Source organism: Schistocerca cancellata, chromosome 3, assembly GCF_023864275.1.
Source record: "Schistocerca cancellata isolate TAMUIC-IGC-003103 chromosome 3, iqSchCanc2.1, whole genome shotgun sequence".
Taxonomy (NCBI): domain Eukaryota; kingdom Metazoa; phylum Arthropoda; class Insecta; order Orthoptera; family Acrididae; genus Schistocerca; species Schistocerca cancellata.
The window spans coordinates 644523565-644547671 of NC_064628.1; the positions used below are offsets into that span (position 1 = coordinate 644523565).

Here is a 24107-nt window from a genome sequence, read left to right on the forward strand (position 1 = left end):
TTGTTAACACAAAAGTTGATAAAATAAAAGAAGATATTGTTGTAATTAATACCGAAATCGGTAATCTTAAACAGGAAATGATAGGCGTTCAGGCGAAAATTGCGAGCATAAATACTCGTTTTGATTCCGAAATTAGCAGAATCGAGAAAAGTGTAGGAGAAGCAGTTGCTCTGATCATCGAGAATAAGGTGACGGAACAAATTCAATTAGTGAAAAAAGAGGATCAGCAGAAGGTGGAAACTTTAAAGGCTTTAGTGTCCAAAGTAGATACTAAAGTGAGGAAGCAGGCTAATATCTGCGAAGAGAAAAAGAGGGAAGTGGAAACGCTTGCGACAACCACTTGCCAAGTAATTATGAGAGTGTCGGAATTAGAAAAGAAACTTGATTGTTCGGAATTGTTGACGAAAGAGGAGCGGTTCGACCCCATGAAAAAAGGCGGTATACACGCGACGGATTTCATTAAAAATTGTGAAAGAGTTTTACCCAGATCATGGACTAATGAGAGAAAAATTAATGCGGTTATTGACGTGTTGGCTGATGATGCCAAGCATTGGGGCTTAAACCTCAACATCATGAACCTGACTTTTGACGTGTTTAAAAATTTGTTTCTGGCTGAATACTGGTCAGAGCAAAAACAACAAAGTGTCTGGAGCGAATTTGTCATATCGAGACCTTTCGATGTGAATTCGCGCTGCTCGATGAAGCAGTTTTGTGAGGGCTGGATCCGCAAGTTGGAATATTTGCGTGATCGCCGCACAGAATCCGAAATAGTCTGGGAACTCTACAAGAAGCTTCCAGATGATACAAAACGCTACGTAGGAAGCAATTACAGGACAATCAATGATTTCCTGGACAGAGTTGAGGACGAGGACAATGGCGCAATAATCGCGACAGTGGTAGAGGCCGTGGTAACAACAACGGGTACCACAGCAACCACAACAATGATAACTATGGGAACAATTCATACCGCAATCTTGGCAGCAATAACAATAGTGGTTCGGGCCATAATGACAATCGGTACAAAGCAATTAATAACAGGAATGATGGAAACCAGTATCATACTAGCGTGATACGGGCTTCGCAGAATAGTAATAACGCCAGAGGGTGTGATCAGCTGCCTCAGCAGCATCCGGGGAGTGTATCTGCTGGGACGAGACAGGGAAACCATTAGCCGCGCCGGTGAGGGGCCGACCGGGCGTGGAGAAATTTTGGCGGCCCAATAACAGTAGAAAACTGAGGTGTCGTCGTTACGAAAATTTCGTATGGAATAATCAAAGGCGGGAGAGTGTGCCAGTGTTAGGAGAAAGGAGTGCGCCCACAAGTAGTAGATCAGCTGTAGACATGGCAGCAGAAAATACATTCACTGTCAGTGAGAACAATTTAAGTAGTGTTCCGGAAATCGATTATAAAGTGGCAGCTGTAACACCCACAGCGGAACTGGAGATTGAGTTTAAGAATGATTCGCTATTGTTGAGAGAAGATAAGATGTCAGATAACATGTCCATCATCGAGCAAGGGGATGCAGAGAGGGATGAGATCTGGTTAAGGCAGTTCGGTCGCTTATACGACGAACTAAGAGATTATAGGGGCCTGTACGGGAGAAGCGTTTATGGGGAGTGCGGGCAGGATTTGCCGCGTCTCGTCCCACAGGAAGATAGTATTTGTGAAGTGATAGAAAGTTCTGGCCCTAACCGGCAGACTTTACCAGAAATAGTTGATGTTAATGGGGAGCACGAGCAAGATTTGTCGTGTTTCGTCCTGCAGGAGTTGGATGTTGAAGTAGTAACGGAAAGTTCCAGAGGAAGATACTACTGGGCACATTCCTCCAGGTAGATTGGCAGATGAGATCAATCTGGCCAAAGAGGAATCAACGAAGGTGACAATTAGTGAACTGATAGCAAAGCAACACTCACTAGTTGACGAGTTACAGGAAAAGGTTTCAGTATTGGAGGCGAAGCTACAGACTAAGCCTCAGGACAAACGTGTTGAAATTAAAACTGTATGTGAACAGAGGCTGAAAAAGCCGCCAGATAAGCCGGATTTACGATCAAAGCTGGATGGTTTTTTCTGATGACCTGGATATAGACGAGGATTTATTGTGGGAAAATAAAGAAACAGTCGAGGGTAAGTGTAAAAAAAATGGCTCTGAGCACTATGGGACTTAACTTCTGAGGTCATCAGTCCCCTAGAACTTAGAACTACTTAAACCTAACTAACCTAAGGACATCACACACATCCATGCCCGAAGCAGGATTCGAACCTGCGACCGTAGCGGTCGCGCGGTTCCAGACTGTAGCGTCTAGAACTGCTCGGCCACTCTGGCCAGCCGGATAAGTGTAGACAGATAGTAGCGTCTGTTAATATGCACTGCCTACAACTAAACGTGTTGATTGACATCGGTGCAGAACTGAGTGCTGTATCTGGAAAAATATTTCAGTTACTGAAAGACAGACCTGGCATCGTAGTTATGCCAGTAACAGGAGTGAAAATTATCGGTGCTACTGGGAAGGCCAGTAAACCGGTCACAAAACAGATTTTTGTCCACTTAGAGATATGTGGGGCACGATTTGAACAAGAGTTTGTCGTCGTGCCAGACTTAACTATGGAAGTCACTATAGGGTTAGATTGGCTATTAAAGTACCATGCAGTGATTAATTGCGAAAGCAAAACTTTGACATGTACGTCACAAGATAAAACAATAGTAGTTAGTTTTGACGAAGCAGGAGATGGTGTGCATAGGCAATACCAGCCTATACACGTTGTTAACTGGCCGGATGCCATTGACGTAGGTATGAATTTGAACTACTGTAACGTGAGGAATCTTGGCATTGACAATAGTGTAGAAAGTGAATTGGAAAGTATTGTAGACGGTGTGTCAAATATAACACATGAACAAAGACGAGGCCTGTATGAAGTAATAGTGAGGAATAAAAGTGTGTTTTCAGACAAACCGGGACTTGTGGAAGAGAATAAAATTCCCTCCATGTATTGACACAAGTATTGTTGTGAAAAAAAAACGTTTGCGAGAAATATTGAAGCTAAAAGCCGATGCTCGCATACGTCGTCATGACGCTAAAGCGCGTTTTGCTAAGTTTGCAATCGGAGACTTAGTACTTGTAAAAGCTCATGAGAAATCGAGCAAGATAGACAATGAAATCTCTAAATTTAAGTTTGTTTATAATGGACCATATAAAGTCATTGGTATACCTCACACAAATGCTTATTGCTTAGAGTATCCAAGCTCTGGAAAACTATTAGGTATACGGAACATTGTAGACTTGAAATTGTACCAACCAAGGATTGATTAATACCACAGAATGAGTAATTTGTACAGTATGTAAATATAGAGTGTAAGATTTAACGATTTGCTAGATTGTCATGCTTTTGCCTGACCAAGAGGACTTTAAAGAAGTTGTAATTAATAAGTAATTTTGACTAAATGATTTAAGAGTAACTGATTATTAATCAATTGAAAAATCCAAGCTGCTAGTTTAAGTTTTCAGCTGAGTCACAGTAGATTAAGATGTAAATATGATTTTGTAACTAGCTGTAAGATTTAATAAATATGCGATTTACTAGTCACTGCCGATGTACTTAGACGCTGTTTTAAGTTTCAGGCTAGTACATACGTGTGATGATGGACAGTATTGAGTTATCCACTGTGTTAGTGTTAATGAAACGGACCTTCTGGAAATGCCGTTACACAGACGAGTGAGATCAAGCGTGCCGCACAGACGGGCGCAACAATACTGGCAAGGCGGAGCCACTGTCGGCTCTTGTGCCGCTCTCGGCATTCTTTGTACTTGCGGGTACGGAAGGCGGAGTTGTTTTTCTTCCCGGACAGCTGATGTGAAAGAATTCTGCTGTCAATATTTATGTTTTTGTCGATCTGCTGTGTATTATTTTCTTGTTTAGCGTTAAGTGGACTCTCATGACAAGAATATTAATTATCAAAAGATTATATAAAAATGTGCATTCTATTTAATTAATTACTAATTTGTGTATTTTGATCTACCTGTTTTTATGACCATAAACTCTGATTAATTTTGTAAATAGTATTCATTTCTTGATACTGTTAGGAATTTTGATTTTTTGAATAGCTAAACCATTTTCTATGTTTTCTACGAATTTTAATATGTTGTCAATCTGTTTTCTTTTGTGTCAGATGACAGAGTGCAATAAGGTTAGGAGTGTCTCCACCCAATTATTATGGTCTAAAAATTGGTTTATGATTAATTCGCCTAATGCTAAAATTACTTGATGTTTTGAGCATATGCATTTCCGCTGTTTTTTTTTTTTTGGGACATTTTCTGAGTCTGTTTAGGTTACACAATATATATATAATTAGTTTGTTTTGTAAATATTATTTGTATTTTTACGCTGGGTCTGGCTTAGGGAAAACTATGCTATCGAACTATTACATTGATAGGTCGTGTGGAGAACCAAAGTGTTTAGGATCTTTGGTAGGGTTAACTCTGCCGCATGGAGTGCAGGCAGAGAGAGTCTAGCTGGAGTAGGGCAGTGGAGCAGGTGTGCTGTGTGACGCTCCCGCGAGTTGCCGCGCTTTCGGGGTATGGCAGCATGTAATTGCGCTCGACTTGCTACAATAGTTTCTGACACGGTGTTGCGGACGGGAAGCATTAGCTGGTGCACATCAAGAGCCCGTTTTGCCTGGTGACCATGTCGAGAAGAAGGTGCGCCATCATCCAGCTTCTGCAACAGCGATGGCCGACAAGGAGTGACTGTCGCCACCTCCTCGATCGATGACTTCAAACCTTCAATCAACCAACAAGGAAGACTGGAAGCACGTAAAGTTTTAGAACTGTATGGTAGACCTCAGCTTTTCAAACTGTTCAAAGCACAAAATTACAGCAACGTAGCATGAACCTTTGTTGCTCATTGTCCCAGTTGCATTACCAAGCAGGGTCCCTTCCTTTTCCGGAATGAACCTGAGTGTCATTGAAATTCAGACGCCAGCATTAAAGTAATATCATTCCATTTCACTGCTTTAATTTCAAAGTTCAGTTAAAGTATTCATAGCTGGCTACAATATTTAGATTACACAAGCACAAATTAAGAGTGCGAGATTTGTTAGCATATTTTAGCTTACCTATTACTGCAGCTCAGCTTGGTATGTACTAAATTGTACTATTGTTAATTTTTCAGAATCATTTAATTCAAGTTCAAAGTTAAATCTCTTATTGCTAAATTGCGTAGATTCAAGTAGCTTTTGAAATGATTGTTGAGGTAGCCCAAGCCTAACCGTACTTTACTGAATTTCGATGTGCTTCAGAAACAAAGCTCACAATTAATTTCAGTCACTAAATTAACTTTCAATTTTCCGGTTTTATTAATTCTTTTGCTAAATTAAGTCAGAGTGTAGTGAAATGTATTACTTCTGACAAACATTCAGTTTTCACACAACACGTGTCAACCTTCAGTTGCCACGCTTTTAGTGCTAATTATATGTGCATTAATCTTTCATTTTCAGTTATTATAGTAGTTGTCCATAGGACTGGCGACCGTAATTTTCCCCAAATCTCAAATATCTAATTAAGGCCAATTAATTGTTAATGTAACGGCCGCACAATTACTTTCTTTATTAATTTTACCCTTTTCTCAAAATTAATTTTCACCAATTTAATTTGCATTTTTCGTTTCATTTAGATGTAACCCTTTCCTCCCTCTTTACCGAGAGATAAACTTTGGTGACGATTGCTTTTCCCAAATTCCCATTAGATACACGCGGTTTAATTTTTCAGTGTCATTAAGGTCGATAAGTGAGGGGGAGGTTACAGGTTTAATAATGAATAAAAAAATAGGAACGTGGGTAAGCTACCATGAACTGTATAGTGAATGCATTATTGTAGCCAAAATAGACATGAAGTCCATACCCACCTTAGTAGTGCAAGTTTATGTGCTAAGTAACTGTGCAGATGATGAAGAGATTGAAGAAATGGATGATGACGTAAAAGAAAATATTCAGATAGTTAAGGGAGACAAAAATTTAATAGTTATGGGGGACTGGAATTTGATAGTAGGAAAAGGAACAGAAGGAAAAATAGTAGGTGAATATGGATTGGGGGGGGGGGGGGGGGGGGGGGGGGAGGAAATGAAAGAGGAATCCACCTGATAGAATATTGTGCAGAGCATAATTTAATCATATCTGACACTTGGTTTAAGAATCAGGAAAGAAGGTTCTATGTGTGGAAGAGACCTGAAGATACTGGAAGTTTTCAGAGTGGTTATATAATGGTAAGACAGAGATTTTTTAACCAGGTTTTAAACTGTTAGACATTTCTGGGGCAAATGTGGACTCCGACCACAATTCATTGGTTATAAATTGTAGATTAAAACTGAAGAGACAACAAAAAGGTAAGAATTTAAGAGATGGGACCTTGATAAACTGAAAGAACCAGAGGTTGTAGAGAACTTCAGAGGAAGCATTAGGGAACAACTGACAAGAAAAGGGGAAAATAAAGAAAAAGAATGGGTAGCTTTGAGAGATAAAATAGTGAAGGCAGCAGAAGATCAAGTAGGTACAAAGGTGAGGGCTAGTAGAAATCTTTGGATAACACAAGAGATATTGAATTTAATTGAAGAAAAACAAAAATATAAAAATGCAGTAAATGAAGCAGGTGAAAGAGAATACAAAAATCTAAAAAATGAGAGCGACAGGAAGTGCAAAACGACTAAGCAGGAATGGATAGACAACAAATGTAAGGGAGTAGAAGGATATATCACTAGGGGTAAGATAGATGCAGCCTATGGGAAAATTAGAGAGACCTTTGGAGGAAAGAGAAACACCTGTATGAATATGAAGAGCTCAGATGGAAAGCCAATCCTAAGTAAAGAAGGGAAAGCAGAAAGGTGGGAGGAGTATATAGAAGATCTATACAAGGGAGATGTACTTGAGGGCAATATTATGGAAATGGAAGAGGACAAAGATGAAGATGAGATGGGAGATACAATACTGTGTGAAGAATGACAGAGTACTGAAAGAAAAGGCAGGAACAAGGCCATGGGAGTACACAATATTCCATTAGAACTACTGACAGCCTTGGAAGAGTCATCCATGACAAAACTCTTCCATCTGGTGAGAAATATGTATGAGACAGGTGAAATATCCTCTGACTCCAAGAAGAATATAATTCCAGTTCCAAAGAAAGCAGGTGTTGACAGGTCTGAAAATTACTGAACTATAGCTTTAATAAGTCACAGCTGCAAAATACTAATGTGAATTATTTACAGAAGAATGGAAAAACTGGTAGAAGCTGACCTCAAGGAAGATCAGATTGGATTCTGGACAAATGTAGGAACATGCGATGCAATACTGCCCCTACAACTTCTCACATAAGATAGGCTAAGGAAAGCCAAACCTACATTTATAGCATTTGTAGACTTAGAGAAAGGTTTTGACAATGTTGACTGCAAGACTCTCTTTGAAATTATAAAGGTGGCATGGGTAAAATACAGGGTGCGAAAGGTTATTTACAGTTTGTACAGAAACCAGATGGCAGTTATAAGAGGCAAGTGTCACAAAGGGGGAGCAGTGGTTGAGAAGGGAGTGAGACAGGGTTGTAGACTATCCCCAATGGTATTCAATCTGTGTATTGACCAAGCAGTAAAGAAAGCAGAAAAAAATGGAGTAGGAATTAAAGTCCAGGGAGAATAAATAAAAACTTTAAGGTTTGCTGATGATAATGTAATTCTGTCAGAGACAATAAAGGACTTGGAAGAGCGGTTGAATGGCATGGATAGTGTCTTGAGTCTTGAAAGAAGGATATAAGATGAACATCAACAAACACAAAATGAGGATAATGGAATGCAGTTGAATTAAATCAGGTGATGTTGAGGGCATTAGATTGGGAAATGAGACACTTAAAGTAATAGAAAAATTTTGCTATTGAGGCAGCAGAATAACTGATAATGGTTGAAGTATAGAGGATGTAAAATGGAGGCTAGTAATGGCAAGAAAAGTGTTTCTGAAGAAGAGGAATTTGTTAACATCAAGTATAGATTTAAGTGTCAGGGAGTCTTTTCTCCGTACCCATGTATGGAAGTGAAACACGGACAATAAACAGTTTAGACAAGAAAAGAACAGAAGATTTTAAAGTGTGGTGCTACAGAAGAATACTGGAGATTAGATGGGTAGCTCACGTAACTAATGAGGAGGTACTGAACAGAATTGGGGAGAAGAGAAATTTGTGGCACAACCTAACTAGAAGGAGGGATCAATTGATAGGACACATTCTGATGCATCAAGAGATCACCAATTTAGTACTGGAGAGAAGTGTGTGTGTGTGGGGGGGGGGGGGGGGAGGTAAAAATCATAAAGGGAGACCACAAGATGAATACAGTAAGCAGATTCAGAAGGATGTAGGTTGCCTTAGTTACTCAGAGATAGAGAGGCTTGCATGGGATAAAGTATTCTGGAGAGCTGCGTCAAACCAATCTTTGGACTGAAGATCACAACAACAACAACAGCAACAAAGCATAACCTCTTACAAGATGCCCTTGTAGCACACCCCCCAGCCAGACTGCTCCACTTGCAGTTGTCACCAAAACCAGGCAGTCTGCCAAAAGCACAGTCTAGCATCAATTTGTTGAAGGACGTGACAACTCCTGGTGTTTTTCTCTGTGAAGTTCATGGAACCACTACAGCATTGGACCACATATGGTGGAGAGCTCCTTGCATGTATGAGGCAGTTAAGTAGGTATTTCCACCCGTTGGTAGAGGAGCGTCATTTAATGTTCTTACTGACCACTGCCCATTGACAGTGAGTTCTGGTTGCAAAGATGGCATACGGATTTCACCCTGCCAGTTACAACAGCAGGAGTAAATTGCACAATTCACTGCTTATTTCTGGTACATTGCCGGAATAGACAACATATCAGTGATTGCCTTAGCCTTCTGTGTGCCCTTACCACTCCCTTCAACTGTATGATCCTCACCACTACCCACATTGCTGGCCCTTAGCTCCTGTGGCGCTGAAAAGATGTAAATATGGATCTAAACCTGCAACTGCACACAATACCAGGCATGCACAAACCTGTCTGGTGTGACGTCCACACCAGTACTGACCATATCTGCCTCTACCTTCCCCAAGACTTCTGAAAGGCAGACGTCGAGTACTTGCATGGCCTGGCCCACCGTGTAATCTGTGTGTCTGCCATATTCATTCACTAGCATTTCATTTGGCCTACTATCTAGCACAACTGCACCAAATGGACCTGTGTCTGTATCCTGTGCCAGAACTCTAAAGTAGGCTGGCATATGAGTGCCCCTATACCTGTTTCTCCCTGTTGGATCATCGCTATTACCACATACACATGGATATTGCAGGCCCCCTGCCATCATCCGTGGGGCACCAGGGCCACCGGTATCTCATTACTATCATTGATGGATTCACGCCATGGCCTGAAACAGTGCCTTTGCCCGACATAACTCTGGACACAGTGGCAAAGGCCTTTATAGACGTGCGGTCTCATGTTTCAGGTGCCCCCTACACATCACCACCAACTGCAGGTGGCAGTTCACAGTTTGTTTACTTAAGACTCCCACAGCAACGTCTGGCAGCACTTATGGCATGGTGGAGTGATTAGCCAGGTCTCTAAGATCTGCCCTCACAAACCACTCTGCAGCTTGGTCTACCACTCTGCCTCTAGTCCTCTTAGGTCTGCAATAAGCAGATTTGGGCACTCCCACCGCTGAGCTTATGTACAGATTGCTGCTCACACTACCACGTGATCTCATTGAGCCACACCCCCTGCTGTCCACAACCTGCATTCCACCCTCTGTGCAGCAGCTCCATGTCTCAATGATGTGCCTGTGCTGGGTACCTTTCATGCATGCAACATGGCAAATGCCAGCCCTTTGTGCAACAGGTCCTCGGCGTGTGATGCACTGCTTGGATGCCAGCCAGCTACCGCTACACCTGTAGTACTCAGCATCTGATCCAGTCATGTGGTCCAAAACCAATCTCCTTGTGACTCCAAGACACCACCACCAAGGTCTCAATCAATCACCTGAAACCAGCATATATGAGCCTGTGTGCACTGCTAGCCATCAGGACCAAGATGGAACCAAGCAACAATGGTGGTGCCTCACCAAACACCACCAATCTTAGTGGTTTTCGGTAGAACATCAGGGTGGAGGCTGTCTTCCTGTTTATCCCTCCAGCCAACCCAACAGTGCTGCTGAGGTTGTCAGACACCACCCCTGCCACTGGACCTTTCTCTGGCCAGCATGTCTAAGTCACCAGCCAAAAACGCCACATCCCCCGTACTGAGAGGCCATTCACCAGTGCCACACTGCTGGTACATGCCCACACTGCAATGCGTGACCCAGGCTACCAACATGAGTCACTCAGCACAGCACCTACACATAACAGTATACCACCTACACAGGCACCCTGAGTGCCACGTGCCATGTATCACCAGCATACTACCATCTGTTGCCAAACCCTGACCCTGCACTATGCCATGCTTCACCATGCCAGCAAATCGTCTTGCAGTGCCATTCCCAGCCCTGGCTGGCAGTCCAGTAACATCACCCAAGTACCAGGTTTGCTGAGGGACAATGCCAAGCTCACTGTGCACATTGTCACCATGCCAACCCCTGTGGCAAATGCTGGCGCTGCTGAGGATGCCCTGCAGGCGGCCACGGGGACTATGATAAGTGTCATCGCTACCCGTTCATTCATTGCCGCAGCAAATGACATACCCTACCAGCACTGCTGCCATCCAGCATGGGGGCCACACCCTGACCACCACCACTGCTGTCGCCAATGCCTCACATTGTCTCCTTCTCACAGGGAGCGATACACTGTAACCCATGAGCACCTGCCACCCATCTGATTCAGCAGTTTACAACAATAGGTGACACACTGTTCAGTCATGAGCAAAGTGGACCTATGTAGTGGAATTTCTCTCTGCCATACACTGCAGTGTTGCAGCTTTGGCATTTTCCAGAGAGAAGCTTGTGATGGAAAGAGCTCCTGGACAAGCAGTTCCTTTTTCGATGCTTAATGACTGACTTGCTTGACAGAACAAGATACTGTTTTGTAAAGAGTGCCAATTGTGCTGTATGAACACGAAGAAAACGCTTGCCACAAGGCACAGTAATGGTATTTTGAACATTCACGGATGGAGAGATGATGATGCTGGTGAGTCTGTACTATAAGCTTTGGCTGAACAATAATTGCTGGCATCTGTGAACCTTACTGAGCACTAGGGGTGGATCATTAAATTATTCTTCATGCAGACTAATTTGATATTGATGTTTTCACATGATAGCAGCAGCTCTGTAGAATTGGTAGACTACTACCACAGCAAGGAATTCTTAGTAACAATTGCACCCTAACTGATTGTGTGCCGCATGTTGCTTGATTGCCGTAGACTATCATGTGTGTCCACAAGTTTTTCATTTTTATGTATTTATTTATTTATTTTTGATTGACTGCTGCATCATCATCATGATCACATGTGTACAAATGGCATACACACCTCAACCATGAGACCTTGTGATATTGCCATTGTGGCTTTGTGGCTTATACTTAGCTTTTCACCTGTAGTGGCATGATGCACACTTAGATTAAACAATTCCATGCAAGGCATACTTGTGAACTCTTTACTTTTTGTTCCTTGTTTTTTCTTAGGTATAGAATCACTGTATATATGATATTACAGTACCTGTGCTATTCTGATTATGATGCAAAGTCCCTTTCGACATGTATGCGTGTCGAAAGGAACAGGCTCTGTGGCAACCATTCTACAGCTGATGATAGTCCTTATTGGTAATTGTGAAATCATTTGAAGTAAATCTGTATATAGTTTTTGACATTTACAATTGGCTACTTTCCACTCACTGCAACCATCAGTGCAGTGAGGCTACCATGTCCTACAGGAATTATTTGCCCTGTGTCCATTTTTATTGCTACATACTTTTACTGTGTTATTGTCCTCCTGCTAATTTTTGTGTAACTTTATACTGTTCCAATAACGGAGCTGAAAAACCATAAAACACAGTTTCTATGTCCTGCTCATTTTTGCCCCACTACCAGCCATAAGTATTAGCACACCATGGGAAGTTTATGTGCGCAGTGTTAGTGAGGAATGACTTTTTCACTGCTTAAAACCAAATGCTTCATCAAATCAATAAATTCTGTTGATTCACTGTTTATGTTAAAATCAGCAGTTATGATAATCTTTTCTTCTGCTCTTTTGTTAGTTTCTGGAAGAGACTCTTTAGCTTAAACATAATTACTTCTGTAACTTCTTTACCTGGTATTCTGTATGTTCAAATTATTAGAATTTTTTATCTCTATAATTCAATACAGCAACTTTCAAATATGTCCTCATCATTTAGAAAATTAAAATCATCTCTTAGATTATATGTTACAGAATTTTTAATTAATATGCATAAACTCCCATGAATTTTGTTACTTGTACAAAAGCTGCTGGCTACAATGTAGCTACATAATTTATGAAGGATTTTGATACAGTCTTTTGTTAGCCAATGTTCATGTGGGTAAAGGACTAATATATGTCGCCTTCTTGCCAAAAAAATTATAGATTGTCAATTTTTGCTTCTCTGCCACTCATATGTTATTTATGTAAGCCACTGATGTTTAAATGCACCAGAAATGTGCTTTTACTATTACCTATTGTTTTAAGAATATATTATTACATTTTATTCCTTTAAGCAGCTTGTCATCCCCATCACTCACATTTAGTTTCCCTTATTGTTTATAAGTGTGTGCTTGTCAATAAACATCTTGCTGAATTTTACAGACACTAACCTGTTTAAATCTAGGCCATCCAGAGCAAATTCATCAGCTAAATAAGCTCATTCACACTTCTTAGTCATAATTATGTAACTAAAAATATTGCCATCAAATACTGTAGTTGGAGTCACAAATGATGGTGGTAGAGTTTGGGCTCATTCTGCATACCTACATCAAGCATTCTCTGACAGCCAGTGAGTGTTCAGTAGTGTTTTGAGCCCTCTGCTGTGAATGTCTTACCCATTGCTAGCATTAAATGTGATCACAGTGAGGTATTGATCACAGTGAGGTATTTAGTTAATTTTTATTCTATTTTTTGTGAACTGCCATGGATGCTGGTGATGGGAAGCAACATACTACCCAAGCAAGTGAGAGACATAATTTGCAGGGTACATGCTTACATGAAGCACATAGCACATTTATGCATATACCTCAACTTTCGCTTGGAACCAGCAAGAATGAAATCCCCATCTGTTTCTCGAGGTGTGCAAACTGCCATCATTTGTGGACCAGAGTATATTTGCATGATGTATTAGGTAGTGCAGCCAATAGATTTTAAAAATTAGTGACTAATAACAATGTGTTAATGTTGTGCATTATGTGACAGGATAAATGAGACTTTTGATTGATTTATGGAACACAATACGTAAATGTATGAGTAATAGTTGTTATTATGGGGACCAGATAAAGAAGCACTTACTCTGTCTATTGCACTGTTTTCTGGTGTTTCTGGCACCTCCTCAATATCTGCCTCTTGTGGATCCATGTCAGATGGTATGGGAGCAGCTTCTAGACGTCCCTTTGCTGGTGGTGGTGGTGCTATCAGCCTGTTGTTTTCCTGTGAAATGTACTTTATTTATGTCAAACCAATATTGTCACACACAGATGTAAATGAAACTCTAATACCAAGCGGTTATTTTATTGACATGTAGACTAAAACCGATGTGCTGCTGAAATAAACTAACAAAAACCTTGTTAATGGAGATTTAACATTTACACCAAAACCTCTGATGAAGCAAAAGCAAATCATCTGTTGGGAAGGGGGTGAGGGTTATTACAAATATTAGGCAAACAATTGAGTTTAAATGATTTTTCCACTTATGACTATCCATAATTAACTCACCAAATGGCTGTAGGTGTGTGATGAATAAAGTAGTTTGATCATGTTTCTATAACCTGTTAATTTACAATATATCCAAAATACTGTGGGACATTGGCTTCACTTTGATTCAGATGAAGTAACAAATGACAACCACACAACTCAGTTCACAAAAATTTAGCTTTATAAGATTTAGTTTGCAGTATTTTGAATGTCTAGTCAGCAAACTGTGGTGAGGATTTTTTTTTATTACCTCATTTTTGGGTATGTGGGGTAGATATTTGCATTTTCAGGCAACAGTCACCTCACTTATCTATGCATTTCTCATACTTATAGATGGCAAATGGCACTTCTTGAGTTCTATTTATACACATTATTTTTTTGCATAAATTTTTTTACTTCACAATAGTGATTTAATTTTGCAACCAACAAAAAGGATGTCTTGCCTTCTCTTACAAACAGTCTTTCTTCTGGACTTTGTGGTCTTATAATGTTAGGAGGAAAATCTCTGTGGGATTTGGAAAAGAAGGGGAGAGATGGTGGCAAGTCAAGTTTTGAATCAGTCTGAGAAATGAGTTCAAGTATCTCTGCTGTCATGGAAGTCGATTTTAGTATATACTCTTCTGAAGAATATAAAACATGTTATACGTACCTGCATATTATCAATAGACTTGTGATTGTTTGCAGCATTGAAGAGATATGTTGCAAGATAAGTCACAGGATCCTGTGGTCTCTTGTCTGCTATTTCTTTCAGTCCCTTTATGAGTGGATCACCAAGTGCTAAAAAAGAAAAGAAATCTGTACTGGTATTAATAAAATAACTTGGTGGTATAAAAACTTTTTAGTTGAGTTTTACAAAATTTAACTTGGAAATAGTCCATGAGAACAGGACTAGTTTAATACTGTAGCTACATTATCTAAGTATCATTACACAAAGACAAGTTAAGTGAAAAGCCATGAACCACAGTATTAGAAATAAGTAAGCCTACTTTCTCTGGAGATGATTTAAGAGACTGAAAAAAATGAGTAACAAGATTTAAAAAAATAATTTTTCAGGTATTATGGGAGGTAAAATCTCACTGTGACTGGAGAATGGAATTCCACAAGAAGAAGAGAAAGAGAAAGGAAGATAGGAGGGATACATGGAATGAGGGAAAGGAATAAACTGAGAAATTGCTTGGTAGAATTTTGCATTGGGAAAATTGTTGATAACACTTGGATTATAAAACATGAAAGGTGGCTGTATGCATTCAACAGACCTGGTGACTCTGAAGGGTTTCAAATAAATTATTTAATTATAATATAAAGATTTATAAGCCAGATCTTAAACTGCAAAAAGTTTCCCGGAACAGTTTTGGACTCTGGCTGTGATTTATTACTTATTAAATACTGATTAAAGCTGGAAATCACAGAAAGTATAGGGCCCATGTAAGCTGATATTAAAAGAGTAGATTCAGAATTTGATGGGAGCATATAAGTGGCAAACCAGGAAACAAAATGGACAGGGAACATAAGGATTTATTGGCCAGAATCTTTTCTAACACTGGCCAGAACATTTTCTTATAGTGGCTTTTAGGTGGTGTGCCCAATTAAGATTTTTGTTCAATATCTATAAAAAAATCACAATCTATGGGAGGTCCTCATCTTAAATGCAACTTTCCCTATCTGCACAAAGATGAGAGCCTATCGACCTCTCAATATTCAGCTATATCACATGTCGTTCCTTCATATTTTTCATTATTTGTGTTAAACAAAGGTCTAAATTTGACTTAAACAACTGCAAAACATGGATCAGCATATTGAAAACATATAATTTTTTATATCAGTGCCATCTCTGTACAAATGCATGAACAACTCACACTATGCTTATGCAGATCCTTGTGTTATGACTAATTCTATCACTGCTGTGAAATACATAACAAGGACAGTGTTGTATAGTGTTGGGATTGTTAAGGCACCAAATTGTGCAGTTGTATCACTCATTGTATTGGCGTCTTACCATGTTAAGATATGAGTTATGTTTCTTAAGTGTACCCCTTCAGAGTAGGTGTGGAACATATTTTAATTATTCTGCCTTCCCAGTTTTCGAATCCCTAGCACCAATAATTATTGGTGCTAGGGATTAGAAAACAGGGAAGGCAGAATACATAGCTAGCTCACTAGCTAGTGTGTTATGGTTATGTACATCACAGTCATTATAACCAAACTTCACATTAAATAAAAGAACTTCTACTCACATGCTGCCAGGTAACGCCCTTCTTCAGTCCAAAACACTGGCTCACCTTGTGAAGAGGCTATCCTCCTTTCTGAAAAGGTAAAATACAAGAAGAGTGTAATCTCATACTGACATACACACACACACACACACACACACACACACACACACACACACACACACACACACACACACTCGCATGTGTTTGACAAATTTTCAGAATGGACCTTCAGAACATAAATAAGTTTCCACAATGAGATTTTCACTCTGCAGCGGAATGTGCGCTGATATGAAACTTCCTGGCAGATTAAAACTGTGTGCCCGACTGAGACTCAAACTCTGTACCTTTGCCTTTTGCGGGCAAGTGCTCTACCATCTGAGCTACCGAAGCATGACTCATGCCCGGTACTCACAGCTTTACTTCTGCCAGTATCTCGTCTCCTACCTTCCAAACTTTACAGAAGCTCTCCTGTGAATCTTGCAGATCTAGCGCTCCTGAAAGAAAGGATACTGTGGAGACATGGCTTAGCCACAGCCTGGGAGATGTTTCCAGAATGAGATTTTCACTCTGCAGCGGAGTGTGCGCTGATATGAAACTTCCTGGCAGATTAAAACTGTGTGCCCGACCGAGACTCAAACTCGGGACCTTTGCCTTTCGCGGGCAAGTGCTCTACCATCTGAGTTACTGAAGCACGACTCACGCCCGGTACTCACAGCTTTACTTCTGCCAGTATCTCGTCTCCTACCTTCCAAACTTTACAGAAGCTCTCCTGTGAACCTTGCAGAACTAGCACTCCTGAAAGAAAGGATACTGTGGAGACATGGCTTAGCCACAGCCTGGGGGATGTTTCCAGAATGAGATTTCCACTCTGCAGTGGAGTGTGCACTGGTGTGAAACTTCCTGACAAAAGTAAAGCTGTGAGTACTGGGTGTGAGTCGTGCTTTGGTAGCTCAGATGGTAGAGCACTTGCCCGCGAAAGGCAAAGGTCCTGAGTTTGAGTCTCGATCAGGCACACAATTTTAATCTGCCACGAAGTTTCATATCAGTGCACACTCCGCTGCAGAGTGAAAATCTCATTCTGGAATCATCCCCCAGGCTGTTGCTAAGCCATGTCTGGACAGTATCCTTTCTTTCAGGAGTGCCAGTTCTGCAAGGTTCACAGGAGACCTTCTGTAATATTTGGAAGGTAGGAGACGAGATACTGGCAGAAGTAAAGCTGTGAGTACCGGGCATGAGTCGTGCTTTGGTAGCTCAGATGGTAGAGCACTTGCCCGCGAAAGGCAAAGGTCCCGAGTTCGAGTCTCAGTCGGGCACACAGTTTTAATCTGCCAGGAAGTTTCATATCAGTGCACACTCTGCTGCAGAGTGAAAATCTTATTCTGGAAACATCTCCCAGGCTGTGGCTAAGCCATGTCTTCACAGTATCCTTTCTTTCAGGAGAGCTAGATCTGCAAGATTCACAGGAGAGCTTCTGTAAAGTTTGGAAGGTAGGAGACGAGATACTGGCAGAAGTACAGCTGTGAGTACCGGGCATGAGTCGTGCTTCAGTAGCTCAGATGGTAGAGCACTTGCCTGCAAAAGGCAAAGGTCCCAAGTTTGAGTCTTGGTCAGGCACACAGTTTTAATCTGCTAGGAAGTTTCATAAATAAGTTGTTACACACATGTGACAGGTACCATACATTTCTCTCAGAAGTTTTTGTGATTGAAAATGTGTGTCTTGTCTCAGATAGCTTGTAGAGATTTTTTAACGTGTGTGTCAATTTTTATCAATATTTAATGTTGAAAGTGTCATTTTCTGTTTCGTGTTGTTGACACAGGTTTTTGCATGTATTACTGACTGGTGATGATTCATGCTTTGATCCCAAGGAAATTAGATTTATATATACAAGGTGCATTTGTAGAAATGGCTGGTAGTCCCAAAACTGATAATTTGATAAAGAAATTGAAGATCATCCTTGCAGCCAGAGGCTAATTCATTTACAATTTTGACTCATTTAGTGACTGTATTCCCACCTCCCATCATGATAGAAAGCTTAAATATACACACCCATGCCAGGAAATGGGAATTGTAAAAAAGAATGTCATTTGCGGTTTAGTTATTTTCTGGATGGTGTTGTAGACACTGGATTTTGCACATATTTCTTATTGGTAATGACAAAAATCTGTGATTCTGAGGAAATTATACCTGACATTGATTGGCTGTATTTACATGTTGCATTTAAAGATGGGGCTGGTAGCCCTGAAATTGATAATGCAAGAAAGAAAATGAAGACCATCCTTGCAGATAGAGGTTAATGTATTTATAATTTCAGCTCATGCTAATCAGTGTCTTTCATATTAGATCCCAGACTCTTTCTTTCTTCACTATCACACTGCAGTATCACACTTCTTCCCATACTGATCCTTCCAGATGATTCTTTTAAACTTCAGTCTACTCTTCATCATTGCTGAGTTTTGATTTGAGTCTATACCTGCTAATGAGTATGCTTTCAATCTAAAAGATGATTTTGGAATCTCTGTCTGACCATGATGTAATCCAGCCAGAATTGTCCCTTATCTCTATGTCTTTTCCAAGAATACCTCCTCCTCCTGTGATTTTTGAACACTGTATTCCTAATTACTAGCTGAACCTTATTCCAGTATTCAATCAGTGTTTCTAGTCCCTCATCCCTACTATCAAAACTATATTCACCCATAACTCTGTTTTACATTCCATCACCTACCACTGTCTTCCAGTCCCACATGACTATTTCATTATCATTTTCCTTTACATGCTGAATTACTTGTTCATTATCCGAGACCAAGTTTTTGAGTTTCCCTTTTCAGATTTTTTAGCTTCCTTTCCATAGCTAGAAAACTGAGATTTCACATATTATCTTCCTTAACACAATTGGACTACTGAGATGCCACTATCTGACTCATAGAATGTTGCACTTTCATTGGTGATTCAGTCTTTTTGGTTTGGTTACCTCCTCCTTGTCAGTCTTCTCCTGGAGATCCAAATTGGGAACTAATCTGGAATATTTTGCCACTGAAACTCTGGCCACTCTTCCACCTTCTTTGACTAGGCTGTTGTTAGAACAAGGCTGCCTCCTTGTACTGGAAGTCTTTGGCTGGTGTTCCTGATAATTTTTATTCAGTATGTAAGCAGTGGCTGGAACCAAACCTGGGACCAGGGCATTTTGATTTATAGTAGAAGACACTACCCTTAGACCATGGTTGCCTCCTTACACTCTTAATTGTAGCAAAAGGTTTAATTCTGTCCCCCACCCCCTCTCTCACACCTCTCTTTCCCTTCTCTTCCTCCTCCTTGCCCATCTCTTTCCCTTTCTCTCTTGCCTCCCTGGCTCACTCTTCATCTCCATCTTCCTATCCTTTCCTCCTCTCCCTTTCCATCCCCCTCTCCCTCATTCTATATCTTATATGCTCTACCATTTGAAGTCATTTCATTTTGTTGTGCAGCTGTTGAATCATCTGTCAAAAGACCTGCCTAACACTATCCCACTAGCCCCTCCTTGCCTCATGCATTCTTCTCTACCTCCTCTCCACCTCCATTCCTGTAGTTAACTGCTCTCAATAATTGATAAACAATAGTCAATCTTGCACAGCAGCAGGGCAGCAGGAGTGTGTGTTTGGGTGTCAGTGTGGTCATTTTGTGATTGTGTATACTTTTGCTAGTGGAAGAACAAGAGTTCAAAAACTACTGTAGATACTGTTTTCTTTGTGTGATTCTATGTTTCACATATCAGTTTGCTACAGGTGAGTGGTTGCCTTTCCTTTACTTTATATATAGAATTAAAAGTCTGAAATACATTGGATTCTTACACCCATTAATTAAGTGATCCTATCGATCCATTAAAACTATTATCATAGGGAAGCTATGCAAACTACTCTGTAGCAGTTAAATACTCAGGTAAATACTTAGAATCTTGCTGCTAGCATAACAGGTACATAAATGAGATTCAGTTACTGTAAATTGGCAATCTGGGTTTACAATAATCACATACAGTATGAACATTTCTGGACATCCCATGGCGTTGCGCTACTAGGAAGAAGATATTAACATCTGGTAAAAATTACTAAGCTTATGGAGATGACAAATTAATTTGTCAAAACTGGTAAATCATAATAAAAATATATTTGCAGCTAATGGCTGAATTTTATTCTGGAGAGCTTAGAATACCAGTACAAGACTCTCTTGAGTGACCACAGCAATTCATGCAAATCATTTAGGTTTTCCCAAATTGATCAAGGAGAATTCCAGAATGGTTCCTTAGAAAGGGATATTGCTGGTTTCCATGACCTATCTGACCTTGTGCTCCATGTCTCATGACCTCATCACTTCCTTTGTACTGATGTTTTATGTGCCACAGTAGAGGATACCATTGGCAGTCTATGTCATAATTTATGGTGTATCTAAAATTGTTGTGGATATGTCACAGTATCATCTTTTAGTGCGTACATTATCACTGTGCCTAATGTTCTTTTGTTGACCTCAGATACCCACTAATTTGTTTCATTAGCATAGTTTAAAGTCCATGTGATCCACATATTCACTCATAATTTGCTTGATGAGTAACCTCACTTGACTGAGGATCTCCATAGTTCCTCATATTGTACACCACAGAAGTGGTGACTATACCACTTCAAATAAAGACTGCTTCACATTACTTACTTTTCTTAAAGTATTACTACTGCAAATATATTGTTTAGTTTGAATTTTTATATGGTAAGGGACTGTTTATCTCCTAAGTGACTAGATAATTTCAGATGATTTGACTATCTTAAGACAAACAATCATGTAATAAAAGCCATTATCATCACAACAATAACACTACACTGGCATGTTGCAAGTCAAGTAACCATATGCACAGATATTACCAGAAAGCACAGAAGGCAAAGCTCCCAAGTTTGAGTCCCCATCTGACATACTGTTTTAATCTGCAGAAAGTTTCAAACAGATATTTCTTCAGTAAGATTTGTAGCAAATAACTTGAGCATTGTTAAGTAATGTATTACCTTTACATAAATAGACAACGAAAGAAACAAATAAAATTATGCATATGAAATGAAGAACAAGTTAATTTATTCATTACTAAAGATGCACAACATAAAAATGAACTTATGGCTTAATGACCATTATTGTAATGATCAAAGTTAACATTCCTAAATCCTAACAGAAGCCTACACATTGTAAAACTGTTCTTTCATGTTCAGTTTTTATCTGGTTTTATTACTGGTAATATTGTACTAGTTGTATTACAACATGAATTTTGTTTTGCAAAATAGAAGTTGCATTCACTTATTATTTTTGTAAAGTGTCTCTGAAGGTACTTTGAGAAAAGACTTGTCATGTTACGAATAATTATTTGAACATACTTGTAGTGATAGTGATTGTGGTCCTCCTTGTGCAGTATTGTGTCATGTTGAGTTGCATATGTGTGTGTGTGTGTATTTACGTCATGGCTGTCAAAACATTTTTTGCACCAGCTGCCAGAGGCATTGTTTTATTCTTATTAAGAATTTTTTTATTGTTAGATTGGTTAACTATTGTGTTTCAGCGATTACATGTCTTACTTTATTGTTATACACTAAAGAGAGAGTTATTTATGTTTCTAGAGAGATGATTCAACTTGTATGTAAAACTTCTCTGGAACTGTTGACTCCTAACAACATCACTTCCTGTTCAAGCTATAAGTTTTTGTTCATTCCTGTAAAAGAACTTATATTTAGTATACCAGCTAGGCAAGATCTTGATTTGGATGGTCAGGCAGCAGACACGGCAACCAGCTAACAAGTGGTGACCCTGACATGATCTAGCCTGCACTATAGCACAGGAAGAACTGAATCTCTACTTGTAAACCATCAATTTCCAGACATGCTGAGCATTTACAAACCATCACAAAAGGCCGCAAAAACCTGTACCGTGGTTTCAACAAGTGGAGATCAATTTCCATTTGTAGTGATCACAATGTATTCTACAATGTTTGCAATGGTGGTGACTCAACTAGACCATCAGTACACTGCTGAAATTTAAGATGTGATAATCATGGCAACTACAACAAACTCTTGTGAGAAACTGAAGATGGAGTCTCTCTACCCAAAGAAGAGTGCATTAGGCAAGTTATGACTCAGGAAGATATTGGCAAGTGGAAGCCATCACTGTATCTGAGACACTTGAGAAGCAGGGTTGACTCCGGCACCTTCCCCAATAATTTGCTATGTGCATTACGGAGTAGCCACCTACCACCGCAAGTAAAGGCAATTACAATATGCCCTTGGATGCGGTGACTGACTTGGCTGACAAGATAATAGATGCAATGACGTCTGCCCCAATAAGTTAGGTGACAGAATCGCATAGCAGCGTATTGTCGACAATGATAACACACGCAGATGATGACAATCTTGCAGCCAATGTTAATGTGCTCACCAAATATATCAGTGAGCAGTTATCTCAGTGTCATCATAAGTGCAAGAGAAACTGCTGCTGCAAGAGGTCAAGAATCCACTCTTTCACAACCTCTTGAACTTTTGGAGCAGGTTAACATTCCATCTGTTGGTATCATTATAGATTTAGAGATCAGGTGCACAAATGCATCTCACTTTGCACTCACCAAAATGCCAGCAACAATTGGACATAGCTGCATCACCCAAATGCTGAGCATGATTGCAGCATCTGTTTATAAGGAAGTCTGGCCAGAAGTATGTAGTGGACAGTGGGTCTGATTTATGCATATTTCCTTGAACTTTATTACACAGTTGTTGAACACTAACATTGTTCTGCCTGACTGCAGTGAACAACTCTTCTATACAGATGCTTGCAGTGAATTAAATTAGATCTGGGGCAGCATTGCGTCTTTGCGTGGGACTTCACAACTGTGGATGTAACAGAGCACATCACTGGAGCCAATTTCTTAGTATACTACCTGCTCCTACCAGACATGGCAAACATACGAATCATCAACAGTATCACTGGCCTCACTGCTGCAGGTTTCTGATGTAGTGCAGCATTGCCCACAACCAAGATTATTGTGGGCCTACTTACAATTTCTGGCCCTCATGTGACTGCACGGGTCACCTAAAGAGGTATGTCACAACACAGTACACCATTTTAAAACTGCTGATGGACCACCTGTCTCATGTAGACCCAGAGGTCTATCTGCTGACTGCTTAGCCACTCCACAGGCAGAATTTGATGCCGTGCTGAAAGGAAGGTGTCATACAACTGTCCAGCAGCCTGTTGTTCTCTCATCTGCACCTTGTATGACATTGATTTTTATCCTTGTGCAGTGTTGTGCGATGTTGTGTCACAAGTGCATTTGTGTGTGTGTGTGTGTGTGTGTGTGTGTGTGTGTGAGAGGGAGAGAGAGAGAGAGAGAGAGAGAGAGAGAGAGAGAGAGAGAGAGAGAGAGAGAGGTGCTGTTTTATTCTTATTAGGGATGTGCTTATTCTTGGACTGGTTAAGTATTTGTTTTTCAGTAAATACATTTCTTACTTTGTTGGTTACGGATTAAATAGATAATTTTTTATTTTTTCAAAGGAAGATTCTACTTAAATCTAAAACTTCAGCAAAGCCGTTGACTTCCAATAAGTTTACTTCTTGTATCAAGCAATTAAGTATTTGTTACTTCCTGAATGAGAGTTTATACTTCATATTGTTGTCAGGCTGTACCTTGACATGCACAACTTGGATGGGTGGACGGCAGATATGACAGCCAGCCTTATGCTATGTCTGGACATGTAGCCCACCAACAAAACAGAACTGTGCCACAAGTTGCCGACACACAATAGTGTAGGGGCCACAACGATAAGAGCCCATACAATGTGCTCCCTTACAACAATAGCAATAACACAAGGTATGTTATGGAGTATAACTCAGGATGCCACCTCTATAACTTAGGATGCTTGACTCCCTGACAGGCAGCAGCAGCATTGCTCCTAGGAGGTGCAGCTAGCATGGACCTATTTGCTTCTGACCCGTCACATGGCCAGAAATAGTTCATT

The 24107-nt window shown here is 40.2% G+C and overlaps 1 protein-coding gene across 1 annotated transcript in view; it reads right to left on the reverse strand.

Annotated features, from left to right (window-relative positions):
• The window catches only part of LOC126175594 (inversin-A), a 238318-nt gene that overhangs the window by 30569 nt on the left and 183642 nt on the right, over window positions 1–24107 (reverse strand). Inside the window, exons 7-9 of the mRNA XM_049922458.1 lie at window positions 16125–16193; window positions 14540–14667; window positions 13489–13626 (exon numbers count right to left, since the gene is read on the reverse strand). Of these exons, the coding sequence (XP_049778415.1) occupies window positions 13489–13626; window positions 14540–14667; window positions 16125–16193 (335 nt within the window). The remainder of the gene's footprint in view (window positions 1–13488; window positions 13627–14539; window positions 14668–16124; window positions 16194–24107) is intronic.